Here is a 22,166-nt window from a genome sequence, read left to right as displayed (position 1 = left end):
TGCATGTGATTGCACAAATCCTGGTTACTTGGGGTTTTCTGACTGATAAAAGCAACATTTTCAGTAAATTCATTGGATGGAACAAGTGTTGTGGGGAATGCCATGGCTCTGGGACATGAATTCCTGCCTAGAAAAAGTTTACATTTGCTCATATCCAAGCAAAGCCAACTGTTTTTAAAGGAAACCTCCAAAAACCACTTCTATGTTTGTAGGAGAGCCAGAGGAACTCAGCTTTGGAAAAAGAAAAAGCAAATTAAAAGCCATAAAGCAACAAGTGCCTGGAGTTGATCTTGGCTCTGGTGTGGGGAGAGGATGATGAGGGATTGATTGGAAGCTCCCTCTTCTTTTCCCAATTTTCAGTTTGTGGCCAAAGGTAGGGTGAGAGATTTCCCCTGAGCCACAGTCTTGAGAGGCTTTTAATGGATTTTCCAGGGAGAGCAGGGGTGCAGGTCATTTGTGGCAGAGTTCACCAGTTCCAGTGCTTCCCACAGACACAGACATGCCCTGGTGGGATGGACCCTGCAATGCCAGGGAGAGCTGGGAATGTGGGATGGGCAGGGATGTGCACTGCTGCCTTTGCTGGTGGTGGCTCCTTGGCTTCCCCTGGAAGGATCTGGCTCCATCTCCAGCCCTGACGGTGCTTGGTACCACCCAGCCCTCCTGGCTCTTATCAGCCCAAATTCTTGGCAGCCAGGGGTTTTCCATCACCGAGGCTTCTGGAGGGCTCCTCTCCCACCCTTGCCCAACAGCAGATCCTGCTTTCCCCCCTCGGGCTGTGCACTTTTGGGTGTTGCCGTGGTTTTATCGCATTTCTTTGCTCCAGGACGTGGGCTTGGTATTTTTCCCGGGATTGCTTTTCCCTGTCCAGCGTGGCTGGATGCCTGTGGTGTGTCTTTGATTGATAGCTCAGTGTCTGGCCAGAGGTGGGTCCATCCTGGAATCCCACCAGGATGAGCTTGGAATGATGGATGGAGCTGGGAGCGCTGTGCCAGGATGTCCTGGGGGGCTCCCCTGGGCCTGCAGTTGGATTTCTGGGATCCAGCTGGGATTTCTGGGATAAATCCTACCAGACATTTTGCAGAAGTTATTTTTAACCTTTTCCACGCCACTGCACGCCAGAAAATGCTGCAGCTGGGATTCTGAATGCTTTGTGTTCCAAGTACTGCAGGAAAAAATGACCTTTGGGGACAGTTTTTAGTTAAGTTCTAATAAGTGGGTTTTTTTTAATAGATATGACAGTCACCAGCCCCAGACCTGCTGCTGCTCCGTGCCTGGTGGGACCTGAGGGAGCAGCTGGAGCTGTGCTGGGCATGTTTAGGTTGGATTTTAAGAGAAGGTTCTTCCCCCAGAGGCTGCTGGGGCACTGACCAGGCTGCCCAGGGAAAGTTAAATCCATCCCAGGAAGCTGTGAGGATGCACCCCTGGAAATCTGCTCACCAGGGCTTCCCTAAAGCTTTCCCCAACTCCCAGCAAAGCCTGGTTAGGATTCGGGAAGGAAAAACGCAACCACCGTGGGGCCCTGATCTAGGCAGCTGGATTTGTTGGGATGGGGGGAGAAGGCAGCAGGTGCCCCTGGCTCGTAGGGCTGGATTTGACCCTGCAGCATTCCCTGTCCCTGGTAGGAGGGAAAAGCCAATGTGAAAAGCAGGTGTGGGTGCCTCTGAGGAGCTGCTGGCACTGTCAGGGCGTGCTCTGGTCGCCCACTGGTTTCCTTCCCCCCACCATTCATTTCGGATGCTGTTTGTGGCTTTGGGTAAACAAATGGGGCTGCGTTTTGCCCTGGTCTATATTTAACCCCGAGCTAAATTTAAAGCGCTTTCAGAGGAGTTTGCAAACCATTGTCTCGGTGATTTCTAAACAAATCTTGCCCCTTCAACCCTTTGTTTCCCCCCATTTATCCCTTTTATCCTCACACAGCCTGAATCTCGGGGTTTGCTGGTTACCTCTGCATTCAGAAACATTTTGGGTCTGTCCCCAGCTCCAAAACAGGGCTCCCATCCCAAATCCAGCTGTGGGGAGCCTGGGCCCCCATCCTTCAGTGTGTGTGTGCATCCCTGCATCCAGGAGGGACAGACACATCCAGGAGGGACAGACACATCCAGGACGCTGCTGTCAGGAGAGGAAATACTTTTCCATGATCCCTCATTTGTGTTTAGATTCTTGCTGCCTTTTGGGGCCTTAGGGTTCGATGCAGAGGGGATTTTTCCAGCTGTTTCTCCACACAGCCACATCTGTCAGAGGCCTTTAGCAGGAAGCTTCCCATCTCCTTATGTAAATAGAGGGAGGGGGAGCATCCCTGCGAATTCCAGGCTTGTGGGTATGTCAGTGAGAGCTGTCAGGGCTGTAGCTGCCATAATTAATATAAAATTCATTTGATGCTGGACCAGCAGGCAGGTGTTTCAAAACATATTTGTGGCTTACACTTGTTTTTTTCCTGCTTTGTGCAGTGCTGCCCGAGCAGGGGAGAATTTTGGGATGCCACAGCTGCTTGATTTGATTTATATTTTTTTTTTTTACCAAGATTGAGTACAAGAATGGCCAAAATTGGTGTGGTGTGGGGTCTCTAGAAGGAGGCACTGAGTGTTTGGGGTCTTCCCATGCTGCCTAGAAAAGCTGCAATCCCAAATGGCATTAATGGGAAACTGGGTGGATGGTACAAGTTTAGGGGAGCATCCTTCTTCCCTTCTTTGCTTCCTGCTGGAGCTTCCTGCTAGTTATTCCCTTGTCTTGCCCCTGGCAGCAGCTCCAGGTCCCCTCTCTTACCTGTCCTGGCTCTGATATGCTCAGCCTTGGCTCAAAGCCTGGTTTCCCTGTGTTTATTCCCCACCAAACCCTTTCCCCTTGGGTTGCTCCCAGCAGGACCAGGCTCTCCTGGAAGGGGAAATGTTTGCACACAAGTTTTCCCTTCCCTTTTCTGGCTGCAGCCTGGTGCATCCCTTCCAGCCAGCCACATTCCCGGCATACCAGCCCTGGGGATGGCTTGGGAAGCATTTCAAGCAGGCTGGAGTATCTCCTGCTCAGGCTCTCCCCTGCAAATTTCCTCTTGCTGCATTCCAGAAAAGGGCACCAAATCCTTCAGGACTTGCTGTTCCCCCTCACAGTGCCGGAGGAGACAGCTCTGGATTCCCACCTAAGGAATTTGGGTCTGGCTGTTATTTTTTGCTTGATTTCATTTTCAAGCAGAGGGAGGAAAAAAAAAAAAAAAATTGCATGTGAGGGGGAGAAAGGAAGAGCAGCGTTAGGAGTGGATGAAAATCCCTTTGTAAAGCAAGGGATTTGGATGTAACTTTTAATTAAACTTTCATGGGTAAGCCCTGTTGGTGTTTTGCAGCCAGGCTGGAGTTTTGTGGCAGCTCTGAGGGAGCAGGAGGCAGGGGCTGAATCCAGAACTTCCAGCACCATCCTGGGTACGCCGGACAGTGTTCCTGTTCCCTGGTGCAAACCTGGAGTAGCAACTCGTGGCTCAGGCTGTGCTCCAGCCATGCCTTCAGCCTTCCCTGCTTTTCCTGGCCCATCTGGCCACTGTCCCAGCTCCAGAGGACACGGGTGACGTCAGGGCAGCTCTTGCCCACGCTTGCATCAGCCACGACGTTGGTGGTCGGAGTGTCCTGTGGGAGCGGGCTCCTTTCCTCTCGGCTCCTGCGGGCTGATGCAGCTGCTCTTCCATGGGGGTTCTGGAAGTGGTTTTGCAAGTGCTTCTGGACAAAAAGGAGGAAAAAGCCCTTTATTTTTATCTTATTCAGTGCAGGAAGGGTTGTTGCTCTGCCTGGTTGGCCGGGTGAGGGGAGAGGTGTGGGGAGCAAGTGGCAAGAGCCAGTCCCCATCCTAGGAGATGCTTCAGTGAGAGAGAGGGATGACCTCTTTGAACAGGGAAAAAAGCCCAGTCCTGTGGGTCTTCCGTGCTCCCACAGCAGCCCGGTGCTTTGTGGTTTTAGAATTGTGTTACAGCAACGTGCAAATGCTTGGGAAATGGGGAGAAGAACCAATTTACGATCCTGGGAACAGCGTATTCCCAAAAAACTCTTAAAGGCTGGAGGGCTGCTTCGTCTGGGGTTGTGTCCAGCAACCAGGACCGGCTGTCCTTGCTGTCCAAGGCAGCGCTGTGGTTCCTGGGAGCATCCAGGCTGTGATGGCACCGCGGGGTCAGCGTGCGGGTGGCCTGGGAGGACCCGCAGCCTTTCTAACGCCCTGGCCTTTGTCTGTCTCCCCCAGGCTGGTTCCCTGCGGTGACACTGGGGTCCCCATCGCTGGCAGAGGCCATGGCCACGTAGAGCCCGCCGGGAGCGGAGATGGCGGCGCAGAGGATCCGGGCGGCCAACTCGGGAGGGCTCCCGCGGTGCAAGTCCGAGGGGACGCTCATCGACCTGGGCGAGGGCTTTGCTGAAACCACGCTCTGCGATGTCAAAGGTGCGTGGGGATCGTCCCCCTCCTCATTTCAGGCCCATCCTCACCCCCTGGGAGGGCTCGGTGACGCCAGCGAGGCGGTGACAAAGGTGTTCCCTCTCCCCGGTGCAGGTTGCTCCTCCAATAATCAATCCTTTTTTTTTTTAATTGCTTTTTTTTCCTGCTGTGTTTTCCTTGCCTGGCATAAAAGCTGGGTCAGGTGGGAGGGGAATTACTGCTCCCCTGGCAGGAGAGCATCCCAAGGAAAATCTCCAGGTGGAAGCTGGAGAGCGCTGAGGGCCTTGAAAATAAACACACACAAAGGCGATTGTTTTTGCAGGTGTAGCACCTGAACATCAAACACTTGCTGCAAATTAGGTGTGTTTCAATGGAAAACTAGGAATTGCTCCATCCCGGTTAACCCCTGCATGCCCAGCTGGAGGGACATGGGAGCAGCCACTTGCCTGTCTGATCTGACACCAAAAATGCTACATCCTGTAGGAGACTGAGTTAACAGCGGCTTCCAACCTAGCAGGCTGCCAAAATAATTCCAATTTAGAGTTTCTGTGTAGTTTTCTGCTGGATGGCTCTCCTCACGCCTTTGCCTGCTGGCAGATGAGTTGTTCAGGATTTGTACAAAACTCTTCTCCTCTGAATACTCACTTGATCCCCAGGCTATATTTAAAGGCTTCTCTGTGCTCAGCTGTATCTTCCCTTGCCTTGTTATTTCCGTGGGTGAGAAGAGCTGCCAGCCTGCGAGTGGTGACTGCAGTCTGAGCTCCCATCCCTTTTGTCTCTGGGATTTTAAGGGCTTCCTGTGTTTTCTAAACTCCCTTTTCCTCCCAGAGAGCTCTCGAGCCTGTTGAAGCAAGTGCTGTCCCAGTTCCCTTGCAGCTCCCTGTTGGTGAAAATCCTGCTTTCCTTGTTTTCTTCAGTCTGTCTAGGGAGAGAGCACACATTTAACCATTGATGGAACATCAACTCTCACTTGTTTTTAGCGCTTTTTACAGGAATGCATCCTGAAAATGAGAGTGAAGCCAATAAGTAGGGTGGCAGTGTAGGCTCAGCCCAGCCTGGATGTAAATCGGGATCCCCTGGCAGGAAACTCTTCCACTGGCACTCCTGCAAGGGAGCTTGGAGGTGCTGCCAGGAGCAGAACAGCAGTGTGTGTGGGAGGTGCTGGGATTCTCTGAGGGTTCAAACTGGGTAACCCTTAGAACCACAGAATGCTTTGGTTTGGGAGGGAGGTGAAAGCAGGGACACCTTCCACTAGCCCAGCTTACTCCAAGCCCCATCCAACCTGGCCTGGAACACTTCCAGGGAATCAGGGGTAGCCACAGCTTCTCTGGGCATGTTTGACATGTGCAGGAGAGGGGTTTCAGCAGAGCAAGAGGGCTTTTAGCCTGTAGGGAGGGTTATCTTGGGTTTGGATGAACCCTTAAAGGAAGGGAGGTGTGAATGTACCAGAAATAATAGAATTTAGTTGAAAAAAATTTATGGAGAAACATACCTTCAGGCTTGAGAGGCTGCCCAGGGAGTTAGTGGACCTGCAAGTGTTCAGAAAACGTGTGAATGTGACACTTGGGGCCATGGCTTAGCGGTGGACCTGGCAGTGCTGGGTTAATGCTTGGACTCAATGATCTTGGAGGCCTTTTCCAACTTTAATGGTTCAATGATTCCAAAACTACCTTCATCACTTAAAAACAGCATGGAGGGATGACCTGGAATAAAGGATTCCAAGTCAGTGGTGACTCTGTTGTGCATCTCTCACCGCGCTGTCTCCTCCTTGCCTCTGCAGTGCCTTCTCCCAGTGCCTTGCTGGTGGACAATCCCACGTCCTTCGGGAACGCGAAGGAAGTCGTAGCTATCAAGGATTACTGCCCCACAAATTTCACCACCCTGAAGTTCTCCAAGGGGGACCACCTGTACGTGCTGGACACGTCGGGAGGGGAGTGGTGGTACGCCCACAACACCACGGAGATGGGCTACATCCCGTCCTCCTACGTGCAGCCCGTGAACTACCGCAACTCCTCCCTCACGGACAGCGGGATGATCGACAATCTGCTGGAGAGCCCCGACGAGGGCGTCAAGGAGTTGGATCTGCTCGGGGATTGGACCGATGGGAAGAGAAACTCTGCCAAATCCTACCACAACAACCCCTTCCTGAACGGCGTGCAGACCAACCCATTCCTGAATGGGAATTTGCAGGCAGCACCCAGCTCGGACAAAGAGTCCAACTCCAGCGTCGCCGTGGATTTGTTGCTCTTCGACACGGGGGCCCCCACGTCGGCTCTTCCCAGTTCAGCCGCCAACAGCAGCCTGGGGAACCTTTTTGATGAGTTTCCCTCCACAAACAGGCTGGATGTGGAACAGCCCATGAGAAGGGACAACCCCTTCTTCAGAAGTAAACGCTCCTACAGCTTGTCTGAGCTGTCTGTCCTCCAGGCCAAGTCGGACACGCCAGCATCATCAGGTTTCTTCAGTGGCCTGAAGTCTCCCACCCCTGAGCAGTTCCAGAGCAGGGAGGATTTTAGGACAGCGTGGCTGAACCACAGGAAGCTGGCTCGGTCTTGCCATGACTTGGATTTGCTTGGCCAAAATCCTGGCTGGGGTCAGACACAACCGGTGGAGACCAACATTGTGTGCAAGCTGGACAGCTCCGGCGGGGCCGTCCAGCTGCCGGACACCAACATCAGCATCCACGTGCCCGAGGGCCACGTGTGCCCCGGGGAGACGCAGCAGATCTCCATGAAGGCCATGCTGGACCCGCCGCTGGAGCTGAACAGTGACAAGTGCAGCACCATCAGCCCCGTCCTGCAGATCAAACTCAGCAACATGGAGGTGAAGACCTTCATCATCCTGGAGATGAAGGTGTCGGCGGAGGTCAAGAACGACGTCGTGAGCAAGAGCCTGGTGGGGCTGCAGTGCCTGCGCAGTGACATGAAGGAGGGGCCGTACACGCCGATGCAGCTGAGCTATTCCTATGGGGACACCATCCAGGTGCAGCTGGAGAACCTGGAGCCCTGCATGTACATCGCGGCCGTGGCGCAGGGCCAGAACATCCTCTACCCTTACACCGTGTGGGATTACATCAGCAAGAAGATCACGGTGGGCGTCTACGGCCCCAAGCACATCCACCCTTCCTTCAAGACCGTAGTGGCCATGTTCGGCCACGAGTGTGCTCCCAAGACCCTGCTGGTCAACGAGGTCACCAGGCAGTCCCACGGCCCGGCTCCCGTCGCCCTCCAGCTCTGGGGGAAGCACCAGTTTGCCCTGTCCCGGCCCCAGGACCTCAAGCTCTGCATGTTCTCCAACATGACCAACTATGAGGTGAAGGCCAGCGAGCAAGCCAAGATCGTCCGGGGCTTCCAGATGAAGCTGGGCAAGGTCAGCCGCCTCATCTTCCCGATCGCGTCCCACGACCCCAACGAGCTCTCGGACTTTACGCTGAGGATACAAGTCAAGGATGACCAGGATGCCATTCTGACCCAGTTCTGCGTCCAGACGCCGCAGCCGCCTCCAAAAAGCGCCATCAAACCCATGGGGCAGAGGCGGTTCCTCAAGAAGAACGAGGTGGGGAAGATCATCCTCTCCCCGCTGGCCGCCACTGCCAAGTATCCGGATTTTCAGGACCGGCCGGTGCTGAGCCTGAAATACGGGAAGCTGCTGAAGACGGTGGTGAGGCAGAGCAAGAACCACTACTTGCTGGAGTACAAGAAGGGAGACGTCATAGCCCTCCTCAGTGAGGAGAAGATCAGGTTGAAAGGCCAGCTGTGGACCAAGGAGTGGTACATTGGCTACTACCAGGGGAAAATCGGCCTTGTGCACACCAAAAACGTGCTGGTGGTCGGGAAGGTCAAACCCAGCTACTTCTCCGGGCCGGATCTCACCACCAGCCTGCTGCTGGAGCAGATCCTGAGGCCCTGCAAGTTCCTGACTTATATCTACGCCTCGGTGAGGACTCTGCTGATGGAGAACCTCAGCAGCTGGCGCTCCTTTGCCGACGCCCTGGGCTACCTGAACTTGCCGCTCACGTTCTTCTGCCGGGCGGAGCTGGACAGCGAGCCGGAGCGAGTGGCCTCTGTCCTGGAGAAGCTGAAGGAAGACTGCAACAGCGTAGAGAACAAGGAGAGGAAATCCTTCCAGAAGGAGCTGATGACGGTGAGTCTGAGGCCTGGCAAATTGGGCCTTCCTTCCTGGCTCTGCAGAGGGACCAGGGGAGGTGGAAGTTTCTTAATTCCGTCTTTAGAGAGTGAAGTCCACCTTAAAGGCCTTTTGAAGACTGTTGGGCACTGCCAGGTGGGGATCCAGCCCTGTGGTTGGTGGGCTCCTGGTTTACTGGGTTCATGGCGATGAGGGATGTGCTGAGGTACTTGGAATTCCAGAATCACACAATGGCTTGGGTTGAAAGAAACCTCAAAGCTCATCCAGTCTCACCCCCTGCCATGGTCAGGGACTCCTTCCACTCTACCAGGTCGCTGCAAGCGCTGTCCAACCTGGCCTGGAACACTTTCAGGGATGGGGAGCCTTTTTGTTTTGGGGGTTTTTTTTTGAGTGGCAGCTAAACCAAGGGCACCTCTGGGATGTTTTATACATTGCAAATGGAAATGTGTGGCTTGCTCTTCATCCTGAAAGGAATTTGGGAGGAGCGCTGCCTGCCAGTATTTCTAGGATGCCGTTAGCAAATAAATCCTTCACGAAATATCATCTCCACGATCGTTTCTAGCATTTAATAGGAGGTGAGCCAAAGAAAATACAGGGCAAGATGTCTGGAAGAGGTCTGTGGCTCTCTCCCATTCTGTGCTCTCCCACAGGAGCAGAATAACTGAGTTATGGAGGACAGCATGGTTTAAAATGTCAATTGGATTAAGGAATAGCGGCGGCCTTGCCTGGCAAAATGAAATTATGGCAAAAGGGGACTGGAGCTGAATGAAGGAGTTCAGTTCCCACACTCCTTTTAGGGAGAAGGGGGAAATTGAAGGATTGAGCAGGGGGTGATATGGGGAGTATGGAATCCATTGTTATTCCCGGAAATGTTGTCCGGAGAGTTCCCTGTGCCCAGCTGCCGCTCTGGGGCTTGTGGGGCAGTGTTTCAGCTTTGACTTTCAGCTTTCAGGTCGTGCCACCAACGCTGCCTCTGTTGCAGGGTTCTCCTGGCCATCAGTGACCCTTTCCTCATCCAGGAATGGAAAATCCCCCCCTTTGTCCCCTCTGTTTCTCCTGAGGGAGGGTTTGCTCCTTTATTCATCTGGCTCAGTGAATGTTGGGATGAAATCCATGCTGTTCTTGCTGGATGCTTCCAAGAGCTTTGTGCTGTTTGCTTTACTTGTTTGCAAGCCCTGCAGGTGTTGCTTTTATCTATCCCCATTGTTTTCAGGGATCCCAGACGGTCTGTAGGTCACAGAGAATCCTCACTGGGGAGACAAAGGGAAAGATAAGGCTCAGGGAGCTGCTGACTCAAGGGGAGGGCTGGAAGCTGCAGGAATATATCCTGCTCCCCTGTGGCTGCCTGGGGATCAGAGTCCCAGGGCAGGTTTTATTCTCCTTGTTTCTCTAATCCTGCTCTCTGTGAGGCTGATCCTGTGGATAAAGAATGAGCTCCCTTCTTGGTGGAACATGATGCTGCTTCCAAACCCCTGGCTGCTGTCAAATCCTCCTTAGCCTATGGAGAAATTAGAAGGAAATAATGATGTTTCAGGGGATGGCAATGGAGCAGTAATGGATTTTATTGTGTTTAAATCTGATTTTATTTGTAACAAATGGACTGGCTTTCTGGCAAGAGGAACCAGCTGCACTAAGCTCCAGCGTGGCCGTTTCAGCTGAAAGTTGCTTGTCTCCTCTCAAAAGGACTGGGAAGGGAGAAGCAGAAGCAGGTTTATCCGTGTTGAGTACACAAAACACCAGTGGCAGAGTCGTGCACCAGCGGCCAAGCAAGGAAAAGCCTGGTCATGATGCCTGGTTAATCAGTAATCTGCCTTTAATTACTATTTTTCTAATCAGGCACTAGCACTGGAGTGTGAAGGTAACTCAGGGGGATGTGTGTCAGGAATTACTCAGCAGAGAGGGGAAAGCTCTCCCTCCCTCCTCTGCCCGTCGGAAGCAGGCAGCACATGGACGGTTTGGATAAAATAACTGGGCGTGGATTCAAGAAGATTTCATGGCCCCTGGTGCCTGGCCCGTGGGGTTAGACCTGCCCTGAGACACAGCATTTCTCCCTCTCTGGCTGTCAGAAGCTCTCATTTATCATCCTTCCAACAGACACTGCTGTTGGGAAAAACACGGCTCTGCTGGGAATGGCCCCTGGCACAGCAGCAGGGAGCTGTGCAGAGGAAGCTGTGAGCTTGTTCTTCTCCAGGCTACTTGTAAAGGTCACACAGGAGGTGAAGTGGGGATATTTCTTTTTCCCCTCCCATTGTTTTGTTTGCCCTGACTCCCAGTATCCATGTGCCGCCTGTCTCTTGCCACGAGTTTCTGCTTATCCCTGGTGTGTGCAGGCCCCAAAGAGCTGCTGGGGGGCTGGAGCTGCCCTAAAGCCCTGCAGGTCAGGGTGTCCCTGGCTTTGGGTTGGAAGGGACCTTAAAGCCCATCCAGTTCCACCCCCTGCCATGGTCAGGGACACTTTCCACTGTCCCAGGTTGCTCCAAGCCCCATCCAGCCCGGCCTTGGACACTTCCAGGGATGTGAAGCCACATCTCTGAGCAACCTGTGCCAGGGCCTCCCCACCCTCAGCATGCCAAGATCCAGCTGGGCATCGTGTCCAAGGGAATTACCCCATGGAGGCAGTCCATGACTGTGGGAAGCAAAAGAAAAAAATCAGTGTTTAAGGCTGAGAGTGTATTTTAAGCGTGTGAGACGATTCTGGAGGTGGTGACAGCCAAAACAGTGAGTGAAAGAGATGTTTGATGCTTAAACAAGGGTTATTCTGGGGAACACTTGCACAGAGGCAACTTTTTTGGGTCAAAACCTGACCTGTGTCCTAGAGAGGATGATGGGCCAGGAGCCTGTGCATGAGCATCCTCTCACCCCACGGGTCTCATGCTCTCCCTGGGGACTTTATCCCCCCTGTTTGAGGAAGTCCCAGGGGGGAGCTGTTTTCCTCCACAATGCTGCTTTCCTTTATTAGGAAATGGGATTCTGCATTTCAAAGCTGGGATGTAAATGCAGCCTCCCCTGGATGCCTTTAAAGTTGAGGTGTTTCTGCTTTGAACTGGGATTTGAATATCAAACACCCTCTTTGCTCTTTGCTGGGCTGGTGGAGCCGGTTCCCAGGGGAATAAATAATAAATATTTCCGAGGACTGTGGCCAAGCACAGCCCAGATCACACCTAGGTGATGAGGGATGGAGACACAGTGAGTGGACCCAGCTATCCTGGGAGGCTTGACCAGGGCAAGGGAGGAGGATGGAAAAAATTGTAGCATAATCCCACTGGAGGATTAAGTCTGCTGAGCTAATCCCAGTGTCTCGCCGTTTCCAGTAATATTCCCCCTCTGGCTGCCACCTCGGTGTCTGTGATGCCTGCACCCCATCCCCACGTGGCTCTGGTGCTGTGCCCATGTCCTTGTCACCTCTGCCTGTGCAAGGGGAGCTGCCAGGGGCAGGTGGTGCTGTGCCCATCCGTAGGTTTCAGAGTAAAGGCTCAGCACTCCGGACCCACCCATCTCTCCCAGTCGTTGTTTTGAGTGATCTTGCAGTTCTTGATAGGGTGGCCTCCTGGGTGTTTTCCCTGCTGATGTTTTTGTTGTTCACCTGGAGCAGCAGAAGGAGCAGGAGAATCCATCTCCTGCAGCTCCATCCTTCTTAACCCTACAGCACTTCTGGCTCTGGGCCGTCTCTTCTGCTGCCTCTGACCTCAGGCAGGAGATGAGAGCAGCTCCTTCAGCCTGCTCTCCTATAAATGCCAGGTCGTGCACGGGATTGGGATCCAGCTGCCTGGAAAGGCAGGTTTGAGGATGTTCAGGGTGGATCTGGAGAGGGTGCTGGATCCGGGGGCTGTGGGAGAGGAGGCGGTTCTGGCACAGGTGTGTGAGATCTAAACACTTCTTCATGTCCTCCTGCAGAGCCAGAGGAGTGCTCTTTCCTTGGGTTTTCATTGCTCGTTTGACAGGGGGGATTTAATGCCTCCCTGGCTCCTGCAGGAAGGTGGTGTCAGCACTTTGGAAGAGCAGGCGACACAGCTGTGATTAGAACCCAGCTCAGCTTTGATAAGGGGAAAATCAACGTGTATCTGCTTTGCAAATGGCTGGAGTGGTTTCAGATGTTCCCATCTTCCCTCCCCCTGCCCCCCAAAACTGTCCCTGTGCAATCTCCCAGGGGAGGATTTCACCTTCCTTTGCCCCAGAGCCAAACCTGGATTTGCCCAGACCCCTCTGTGCCCCGACAGGGGCAGAAAGGTGGATTCTGGCCACATGGCGAGCCACCTTACCCTTATCATTCCCGTAAGAACCATCCCCACGCTGCTGTGAAGGAGTGGCTGGGCTCTGCATGCTCCATTTCCATTTTTATTAACTTCAAACCCCCTCCTGAGGGTCAGGGTGGGATTTGCCCAAGGTCTGGGGTTGCTGCTGCTGGGACTGTTGTGGTCCAGAGGCTCTGGCAGAGGCTGTGGGAGCCCTGGGGAGTGGGATGATGATCCTGGCAGTCAGATCCCGTCCTCTGAGACTGAAGACTGCCACTAAACCCTTCCTTTTCCAGGGCTGCACTGGGGGTTTTCCCCTGCTGCAGCTTCATCCCACTCTGAGGGGATTTTAATTTGATTTGACACTTGAAGGCAGGAGCTAACCCTGCTCCATCCTTTTTTGCCTGGCTAAAGTCATTCCTGCCTAGGAAACCCAGACTGATGCAGTCGCTCTTTCTACTTCAAAACCATTTGTGGAAAATCTCAGCTTTTAGGCCAATAAATGATGCAGGAAGAGGTGGAGGAGGAGAAGAGGAAGAACATCCCAGGCTGAGCAGTGGTCCTGTAGTGTCTGAGTCCTCACCTGGGTCTCACCCCCTCACAGGGCTGATGTCCAGGTCCCATCCCAAAATGTCCTGGGTATCCCTTGCCCACAGCTCTGAAGGATCCTGCAGCTCTGGGATGGAGTCTGGATTAGCTTTCTGGATTAAAAGCATCTGTTGTCCTCAGCCCCTGGGATGCTTTAAACTGCTTAAGGTGGGGCCTGGACATCTCGAGAAGGGCTGCCTGGAGAATGAGGCTGCAAACCCCATCCCAGAGGGGTCGAGCGCTTTGTCCAGTTAATGGGATTGTTCTCTTGCCAAGCCTGGTGGCCTAACCTCCCCAGCTGCCGCCAAAACAAGAGGGGCAGGAGGATTTTTGGGATGCTCCCATGGGGGGGGAGTTCACCGGCCACCACCCACGCCCAGGCCTTGACTCCCCGCTCGCTTCTCCCCGTGTCCTCCAGGCCCTGCTGAAGATGGACTGCCAGGGGCTGGTGGTGCGGCTGATCCAGGACTTTGTGCTGCTGACCACGGCCGTGGAGGTGGCGCAGCGCTGGCGGGAGCTGGCCGAGAAGCTGGCCAAGGTGTCCAAGCAGCAGATGGACGCCTACGAGGCCCCGCACCGCGACAAGACGGGCACGATGGACAGCGAGGTGAGAGCGGGCGCCTCTGGCTCTCCGCAGGGCTGCTGAGATTGGAGTTGGAATCTTGGAATTCTTTCGGCTGGAAAAGGCCTTGGAGAGGTTTTGAGCCCGGCTGTTGAGCCAGCACTGCCAAACCCACCGGGTTAATGGTTGGGCCCGCTGGTCTTAAAGGCCTTTCCAACCCAAACCGTTCCGTGCTCCTTCTCTGGAGCACGCTCTTCCTGGAGGATCACAGGGATCTGGGGGTGCTGGGGGAGGCTGTTTTCCCGGGAATGTGCTTGTTCTGGGATGCTGGCTGAGCTCTGCTCCCTTTCTCACCTGTCCCCAGGCCATGTGGAAGCCGGCGTACGACTTCCTGCTCACCTGGAGCAGCCAGATGGGGGACAGCTACAGGGACGTCATCCAGGAGCTGCACACGGGACTGGACAAGATGAAGAACCCCATCACCAAGCGCTGGAAGCACCTCACGGGCACCCTGATCCTCGTCAACTCCTTGGACATGCTGCGGGCAGCTGCCTTCAGCCCCCAGGACCACGAGGATTTCGCCATCTAGCCCGTGTTTGTCCACTTCTCCTTGGCTGGGAATTTCGTTTTCCTGCGCTTTCCCCCCCCCCTTCCTCTCCCTTTCTTAAGCAGTTGACTTTAAAGAGAAGAAGTGGAGGTTTCTCTGCCTTGGGTTTGAAGAGGCCAAAGTTTGCAAGATCAGGAGGAGAGATCCCACCTTGATGGGAATTCACTTGGAAGGGGATGGCTTTTCATCCAGTTAAACTGTTTTTTTACTGGAAAAAACCAAAAACCTTCAAGAAGGCGAGGGGGTGGGGATGGGTTCCCAAAAGAGATCACATTTTCTAGGCATTTACAAATAAAAGTCTAATTTTTGTAACGAGCAGTTAAAGTTGTCACCACTTTGGGGAGGGCTGGGGGAAGCTGTGGCTGGTTTTAGGTTGCAGAAACTGCTTTGAAATGATGGGGTTTGAGACAAATATGGGTCCTGTAAATACGTGTTTTAAGAGGAAGCACAGTACATGCCCTTTCCCCCCACCACAGGCAGGTTTTGGGCTGCCAGGTGTGACTAAAGCACCACAGGAACTTCAGATGTCCCCAGATTTGGGATGTGCTCAGCCCAAGCAGCACCTTGCACCAAAAAAGACCTTTTAAAAATTTCATTTTATTCACAGAACCTGTGAGCATTTTGGTTGATTTTTGGGTTATTTTTATGTCTCTGCAGATGTGGATTTTCTCATTTGTGGCCAGGGAGTTGCCTCTTCCTGTTTTTTTAGCCAGGAGGAACTTCTACCCACCTGGATGTGGTGCAGGACACCTCTGGAAGAAGCTGGAGGTTTGGGGCTTGCCTGAGACCTCAGGAGATGGATCAGGAAGATGTTGAGAGGGAAAATCAAACTTCCCAGGTGCTCCTGCTCTGGGGAAGAGGCCAGAAAAAGGGGAGGAAATTGTCATCATCCAGATAATCTTTCTACAGCCCAAAAAACAATAACAAAAAAAACCCCCAAAACAAACTAAAACAAAACAAAAACAAAAAAACCCAGAACAACAACAAAAAAAAAACCCAAATGAAAACCCCACAAAATATCCCCCCCAAAAAAACCCAAATAAAGGAGGGAAAAGAGAGAATCTTTCTCCTAATTTGAAATCTGACCTCACTGGGGATGTTCCAGGTGCTCCTTGCTATTGGTTTCTAGTTCTTCAAGGCTCTTCAAATCCAGTTTAACTTGTAAATCATCTTTGCTATAAACCTGCTGCCAAAAAACCTCAATATTTGTGTCACCCAGTGCCTGTATTATTTTTCTCCTGTTCCTTTTAAATCTGAGTTTTTTGAATTACTTCTTTTCCTCCTGCTCCCCAGCTTTCAGATATTTCACCTGGGAGGGAAATATTTTTAAGTGCAAAGGCTCTTTTTAGTGAAAACTTGCAACCAGAGGATGTGTAAAGGTTCTTAAAGGATGATTCCTTTGCTTTTTCAGGTTAATTAACAAAATAATAGAAGAAAAAGAGTATGAAAGACATCTGGAGGAGGGAATGGTGTCCTTTCCTCTTCCCAAAATCCCATCCTCAGAAGGGATCCATGGACCCCACGATAGCACCTTACATTTCTCCTCAGGCGTTTTGGGGATTTCCTGTGCCACTCCCCATAGCTCAGGGGGTCTGTCAGCAGCCCAGCCCCTTTCCCTCCCCCTGAGGCACTCGTTTTTCCATGCAGGAGCTAAAATCCCTGTTGCAGTGAGGATGACCTCCAGGTGCAAGCAGCAGGATGCCATTCCCCTGGGGTTTTACCCAAATCTGAGTTTTCACCCTTCCCCTGGCAGGCTCCAGAGCTCTGCAGGAGGCTGGGCAGGAGTTTGAGCCTCCTGTGATCCATGAATAATCCCAGTTTGCTTTCTTTTTACCCCCCTCCCCTTGGTTTTTCTGTCTGCCTCGGGTACTCTGCATACTCCCCTTGGCTGCCTCAAAACACCCTGGGCTCGGCTCCTCACCACCCCGTGCCCTCCCCAGGCCCCTGGGGCCACAGGCAGCACGTTCTGGGCCCATGGGGTGGGCTGCATGATCTTCTCCCCATTTCTGGTCTGAAATCCAGTCCTTCCTCCTGTGCTGGGACTGGGAATGTGTCCTGCAGATGCCTTCTGGACTAAACATCAAGGACTCCTAAAAATCTGTCTGGGCTTTGCATTGCCACCCTTGTGCAGCAGCTGGTTTTTGTTCTTAGTGTTAACAGTCCTTTTTTTAAAAGGAAAAGGAGTTTTTTGGGGAAAAAATATTCCAATTAAAGGTGTTACTCTGCAGTGCTCCTGGTTAGATGCCATCTGCTGCTGTCTCTTCATCCCAAAGCAGGGTGGGATTCATTTAGTGGGGTCTCCACTGTGCCAACACCCAGAGCCAGTGGTCCTCAATCCCTCCATCTCCTCTCCTCAGCCTCTCCATCCCACTTTCTCCAGGGGAAAAGTGTCTGGAGAAGCTCTCACCTCCCAGAGCACCCTCCAGAGAGTGCTCAAACTCCAGGTGAGGAACTTCCTCAAGTGGGACAAGATGGGGTTGAAGGATTTGTTTGAGCACAGAGGAGTTTTCCTGGTTGTTTTCTGGCGGGAGAAAAACACCCTTGTGTTTAGCCAAGGCTGTTGTGGTGCTCCCAATCCCAGTGGAGGTCAGATCCCAAGCCAGGGAAGGGAAATATTCTGGTTTCTGCTGGGGCTCTCAGGCCCCTCCTGCCCTGCCCCAGCTCTGTGGGGTGGGCACAGGTGATGCCCCACCTGCTCTGGGAGATAGGGACACCAGCCAGGTGATCTGGGGAGTTCTCCCTTGGCTTCTTTCCTGCTGCCTGGCTCCCTGGAGCGTTTGAGCTTCAAAGAAGGAAAGGATTTTGCTTTTTATTCCTCAGGGGACAAAGTGCTTCAGTGCAGGTCACCTTGCAAAGGCATCCCCACAGCACTTTCTCCTCTGCTTCAGCCATCACAAGTGAGGAATCAGCTCCCGTGGGCTCATCCAGCACCAAAAGGCTGAGGGAGAGGTGCCAGGAGGGGAAGGGAGGGGGAAGTCACCCCGTGGTTATCAGGGTCTCCACACAAAGTGTGGTTTGCAGGGAAATCTGGAGCCTGTGATGAAAGACCCCGGAGCTCTCTGGGTGTTCGTTTTCATCCCCAGAAATCCCTGCTGGAAACCACGGGGCTTGTTTCCTTCCCAGCTCTTCATTCAAAGCCTGTTGTGGATGAGCAGGACACGATGTGAGGAGCTGGTTGTTCCCAAGCCTTCCTCAGGTTTTTCTTTTGCCACCAAATCCCCACCTTGCCAGGGCTGTCCCCTGATCCAGGCCCCTCTGGGGGCCTCATTCCCGTGCCAGGTGGATACCTGATGGTTTGTTTTCTGGAACACCTTCAGTGAGGATCACAATAGATTCCTTGGAATCCTGCCCTGGGTGCTGGGATTTGCTGGCATTCCTGGCACACCCAGTCCTGTTCCGGGTTTGGGTTTCCTTGTTTGCTGGCTCCTTAATTTTTTTTTTTTACCTTAACAGCCCAAGGCGAGTTAATCAGACCTGATCCCTCACAAAAAAAGGGCTTGAATGGCTGGAATTTAAGAGAGATGATGATCATCCCTGGAAATGCAACTCCCATTCCATGTTCACAGCACGACCAGCTCAAGCCTCCTTTCAAAACCCTTCTTTTTTAAATTTTTTTTGGTAACAGGCTTTACCAAAAGCATCCCCTGGGGCTCTCATCTTCACAGCTCAGCAGGTTTAATCCATCGCTGGAATTCAGGGGCTTCTCAACAACAAATGGCACCTTTGGGCATTTTTATTATTATTATTATTATTATTATTATTATTATTATTATTATTATTATTATTATTATTATTATTAATTTCATTATAATTGTGGGGAAAGAAGGATCCCAAGGGGTGGCTGATTGCTGGATTTCGGCGGGGAGGACCCTGATGTCCAAGTGAAAAGGAAGAGGGCTCTGGCTGGGGGGGAGGAATGTGTAAATCTTTTCCTGCCTAACAGCCTCACTCGGTGTTGGGAGTGCCGTGCCGCTGGTTGTGGTTTCCCTTTCATCCCCCAGCCCTGAATCACCCTCCTGCTCTGCTGAGATCATCTCCACGGGGCTGGGACCAACCCAGCCCCTAAGGATGGCCCCAGCATCCCTTCAGCAGCCTCTGGAATACAACTGTGGGTTCCTCTGATTCCCCCCCAACACAAGAGAAATTAAAGCTTCCAGCTCTGTGGCATCATCCAGCACAGATGGAATCCCTGGGACTGAACCACAGAGAGATGCTTGGATCTGCCCCAGTGAAGCAGGGGTCGCCTCTCCCCCTCCCCATGGATAATCCAGGCTGGTAGCACTCCTGGGAAGAAATCTGCTCCTTTGATTCAAGCTGGTTTTATTAAATAAGCCAGGCAGAGCCGGCTGGGGGGATTTGGTTCTTCTCGATGATTCACTTTTATCATCCTAAGCAATCAGATCTGGCACAGGAGACCTTTCACCCTTCCTTAAAAGAAAGGGAATTGATGCTCCCTCCCTGTGGAGGGAGAGTCTCTCCTGCCCTTTGTGTCAGACATGTTGACAACCCCTTTTCCCCAGGTTTCATCCCACTCACCTATAAATAACTCCTAAAAACACCTCTGCAGGTGATAATTAATCTGAGGCCTCTGTGGCTGCTCCAGCTGAAATTGCCTGGGCTGTCTGATGCCAGCTCCCTTGTCACCCCCAGGCAGTGCCAGGGATCCAAACTGCCGTGGGATGGGACACGTCCAGTGCCAAACCCTCTGGAATGGCAGGGAGAACTCCAGGGGATGATGCAGGGGCCAAGGAGTGTTCTGGACCACTTCCCATGGGCATTGTCCCTGCGCTGCTCCCCAGGCTGGACCCCAAAGCCACCTTATTTTTTTGTGGATGCGCTTGGGTTTGGGGTGGGTTTGGGTGTTTTTTGTTAAATGAGGCTGGTGCTGCTCCTGGCAGGTTGGTTTCCTTCATCCACACTCCTCATCTTCTCATGTCATGCTTCCATGATTTCCCACAGTGGGAAGTGAGCTCCTGGAAAACCTCCCCCGCCTGGAGTTGTGGCTGGGTACCAGCAGCAGTACGTATTCACTTTTTACAAAGCCACCCAAAAGGTGGATTATCAAATAAATGAATTAAATGATTAATTGCAGGTCTGAGGGTGAGCATCCAAATGAAAGTGTCTAGGGCAAGGGACCCACCTTTGGGTGGAGCCCTGCACAGGTAAGGAAAAGGGAGTGTTCCAGTGCCTGTGAATAACCAGAATATTTATTTATATGGATGTGTTTCTAAGGGGGAATGGCTTCCAGCTGACACAGAATAGGTTTAGATGGAATATTAGGAAGAAATTCTTCCCTGTGAGGGTGGTGAGGTTGCCCAGAGAAGCTGTGTCTGCCCTTAGATCCCTGGAAAGGTCCAAGGCCAGGCTGGCCAGGGCTTGGACACCGTGGTGTGTCCCTGTAGCAACACTGGGGAGGTGGAGGAGCCTCAGATCCACCCAGAGCTCCCATGGCAGTGGGAAAACTTTGCTGTTGCCCTTGAGGACTGGGCTGAGGCTGAGAAACCCTGTGGCTGCAGAAAAATGCCAGCAATTGCTGTCATTTCCCATGCTCTGGCTGGTGGGAAGCAGAGAGAGATGCCAGCTGCATCCTCCCTCCCTGGAGCCAGGGCTGCTCTGTCCCCCAGGACACCCCATCCCAAAACCAGATTGCTCCAGGGCAGCTGGGGTGGGTCTGAGCAGCCCAAAAGAGCTGGGAAGCAGCACTGCCTCTTTCCCAGACTGACTGGATGTTAAAATCCAGGGAAAAATAAGACAAACACTCAGAAAGTGCCTGGGTGGGAGCAGAAATCTGCGGCTCTGGGGGGAGAAGCTACTGAGGTGGGAGGTGTTTGTACCCCCTTTCTCCAAGGGCAGCAAGGGCATTTTGGCTGCTGCCTTTTCCCAGATTTGAAAGATTTGCAGGAAAAGCCCAGCCTGCGGTGCCTGGGGAGCTTGGGGAGAGGAGCAATGGTTGGCCCTGCCTCAGTTTCCCCTTTTGGGAAGTGTCCCAGTCTCAGCTCTGTTGCTTTTGGCTGGGCTGTGGCTGTGGATTTCTCCATCTCCCAGTGAGGGAAGCCAGGCTGGAAGCTCTGCCCTGTTTTTTTGGCTCTGGCCCCCAGCTAAGGGGCAATAAGAGGGGACATCATCCCCTGATTAACCCTTCCCGTGGGCAGGTTTGGGGGCCCGAGCTCTGGTGGTGATCCAGCTCCTTCCTTGTCCCAAATGCTTTGGCTTCTACCTGGCTCTGGAAATCCTCTCATGGCAGCAGAGTCCATGTTCCAGGAGCATCTGGCGGGGGTGGGAGATAAATAAATCCTTGTGGAGTTCCAGCTACCCACCTGGGAATTTAAAAAAAAATATTTGGGAAACATTCCAGAAAAATTTAGGGGATTTGGAGGATTTTTTCCCCAAACTTTTTTGGATTTTTTTTGGCCTTTTTTGTTTTAAAAAAAGGATTCTTTTGGGTGGATTTTTTGGCATTTTAAATCGGATTTTTATAAGATTTAGGGGCTTCAGGGGCACCCAAAAATTTAGGGAGTGGTCTGGGAAAATTTGAGAAATATTTGGGAAGGTTAGGAAAAACTTGGGAATTTTTAAGGACATTTTAAGGGATTTTTTGAGGACTTTTGTGATTTTTTTTTAATGTTTTTTTGAGGGTTTTTGAATGGCTTAATATTATTTTGGAGTCTGAGACCACCCAAAATTGAGGAGGAGTCTGGAAAAATGTTGGGAAAAATCTGGGGAAAGGGAAAGAAATTTTGGGATTTTGGGGGGAATTTTTCAGGATCTTTTCTGGATTATTTTTAAATGTTTTTTGAATTTTTTTATTTTATTTTTAAGGGGATTTTTATGGGATTTCGGGGGTCTGGAAACCCCCCAAAAATAAGGGAAGCACCTGGGAATATTTAGGTAAAACTGGAGAAAATTAGAAGGATTATTAAGAGGTTTTGGGTGAGAAATTGTGGATTTTAGGGGATTTTTAAGGATTTTGGGGGTCCTTGGTTGAAGTTTTGTGGTCCCCAGGTAAATTTTGGGAGTGCTGGGGCAGATTTTAGGGAAATTCCGGGATTTGTGGATGGATTTTAGGAGACTGATGGGGATTCTGGGTGTCCTGGGGTGGAATTTGGGAGGCTGTGCTGGCTTGGTGGGAAGGGTGGCTTTTCCCTGCTCCTGCCTGTGGGTGATCCCAGAGTGTCCTCTGCTGGGCACAGGGACGCTTGTCCAGCCCTGGCCCTGGGCATTCCTTCTCAAGGGAGAATGAAGGGCAGGATAAAGCAGTGAGGGTGAGGAGGGCGAAGGGAGGAAGAAGAGGAGGGTTCCTGGATTCTGCAGCTGTTTTTCTTTGGCTGTGTCAGAAGTATTTCTGAAATGAAATAAGTCATGGGATGGGCATTGTGACACTTCCTTCCTTTAAGTTTTACTTCCCCTCCACGAAGGGGTTGGGATGTTTTTATATATTTTTCCTCAGCTGTGCTCCTCTGATCTGCAATCAAAGAGTTTTCCCCTTGTCCACACAGAGAAAGTCACTGGGTTGATGCAGAGCCAGCTTGCAGCAGGGCACTCGGAGAACTTCTCCTCAAGGACATTTTGGAGTGGGATTTTTTTTGGCCCTGGACACTGCTGGGATGCTCAGAGGGGACTGGAGCCAGCG

At 52.2% G+C, this 22,166-nt stretch overlaps 1 protein-coding gene across 4 annotated transcripts in view; it reads left to right on the top strand.

Annotated features, from left to right (window-relative positions):
- The window catches only part of SH3BP4 (SH3 domain binding protein 4), a 32,614-nt gene extending 16,875 nt beyond the window's left edge, over positions 1-15,739 (top strand). For 2 of the 4 annotated variants that reach the window (XM_086896613.1, XM_086896614.1), the window contains exons 2-5: positions 4,213-4,407; positions 6,182-8,544; positions 13,786-13,974; positions 14,294-14,854. In XM_086896613.1, the coding sequence (XP_086752739.1) occupies positions 4,290-4,407; positions 6,182-8,544; positions 13,786-13,974; positions 14,294-14,518 (2,895 nt within the window). In that variant the 5' untranslated portion in view covers positions 4,213-4,289 and the 3' untranslated portion in view covers positions 14,519-14,854. Of the gene's footprint in view, positions 1-4,212; positions 4,408-6,181; positions 8,545-13,785; positions 13,975-14,293; positions 14,855-15,193 lie in introns of those variants that run through there. The other 2 variants (XM_086896616.1, XM_086896615.1) reach the window with 2 other exon arrangements.
- The last annotated feature ends 6,427 nt before the right edge of the window (positions 15,740-22,166 follow it).

Source organism: Cyanistes caeruleus, chromosome 7 (genome assembly GCF_971803275.1).
Source record: "Cyanistes caeruleus chromosome 7, bCyaCae1.hap1.1, whole genome shotgun sequence".
In the NCBI taxonomy this organism is placed as follows: Eukaryota; Metazoa; Chordata; class Aves; order Passeriformes; family Paridae; genus Cyanistes; species Cyanistes caeruleus.
Note: the sequence above shows the minus strand (reverse complement) of the source record. Positions and strands in the feature narration are given on the sequence as shown.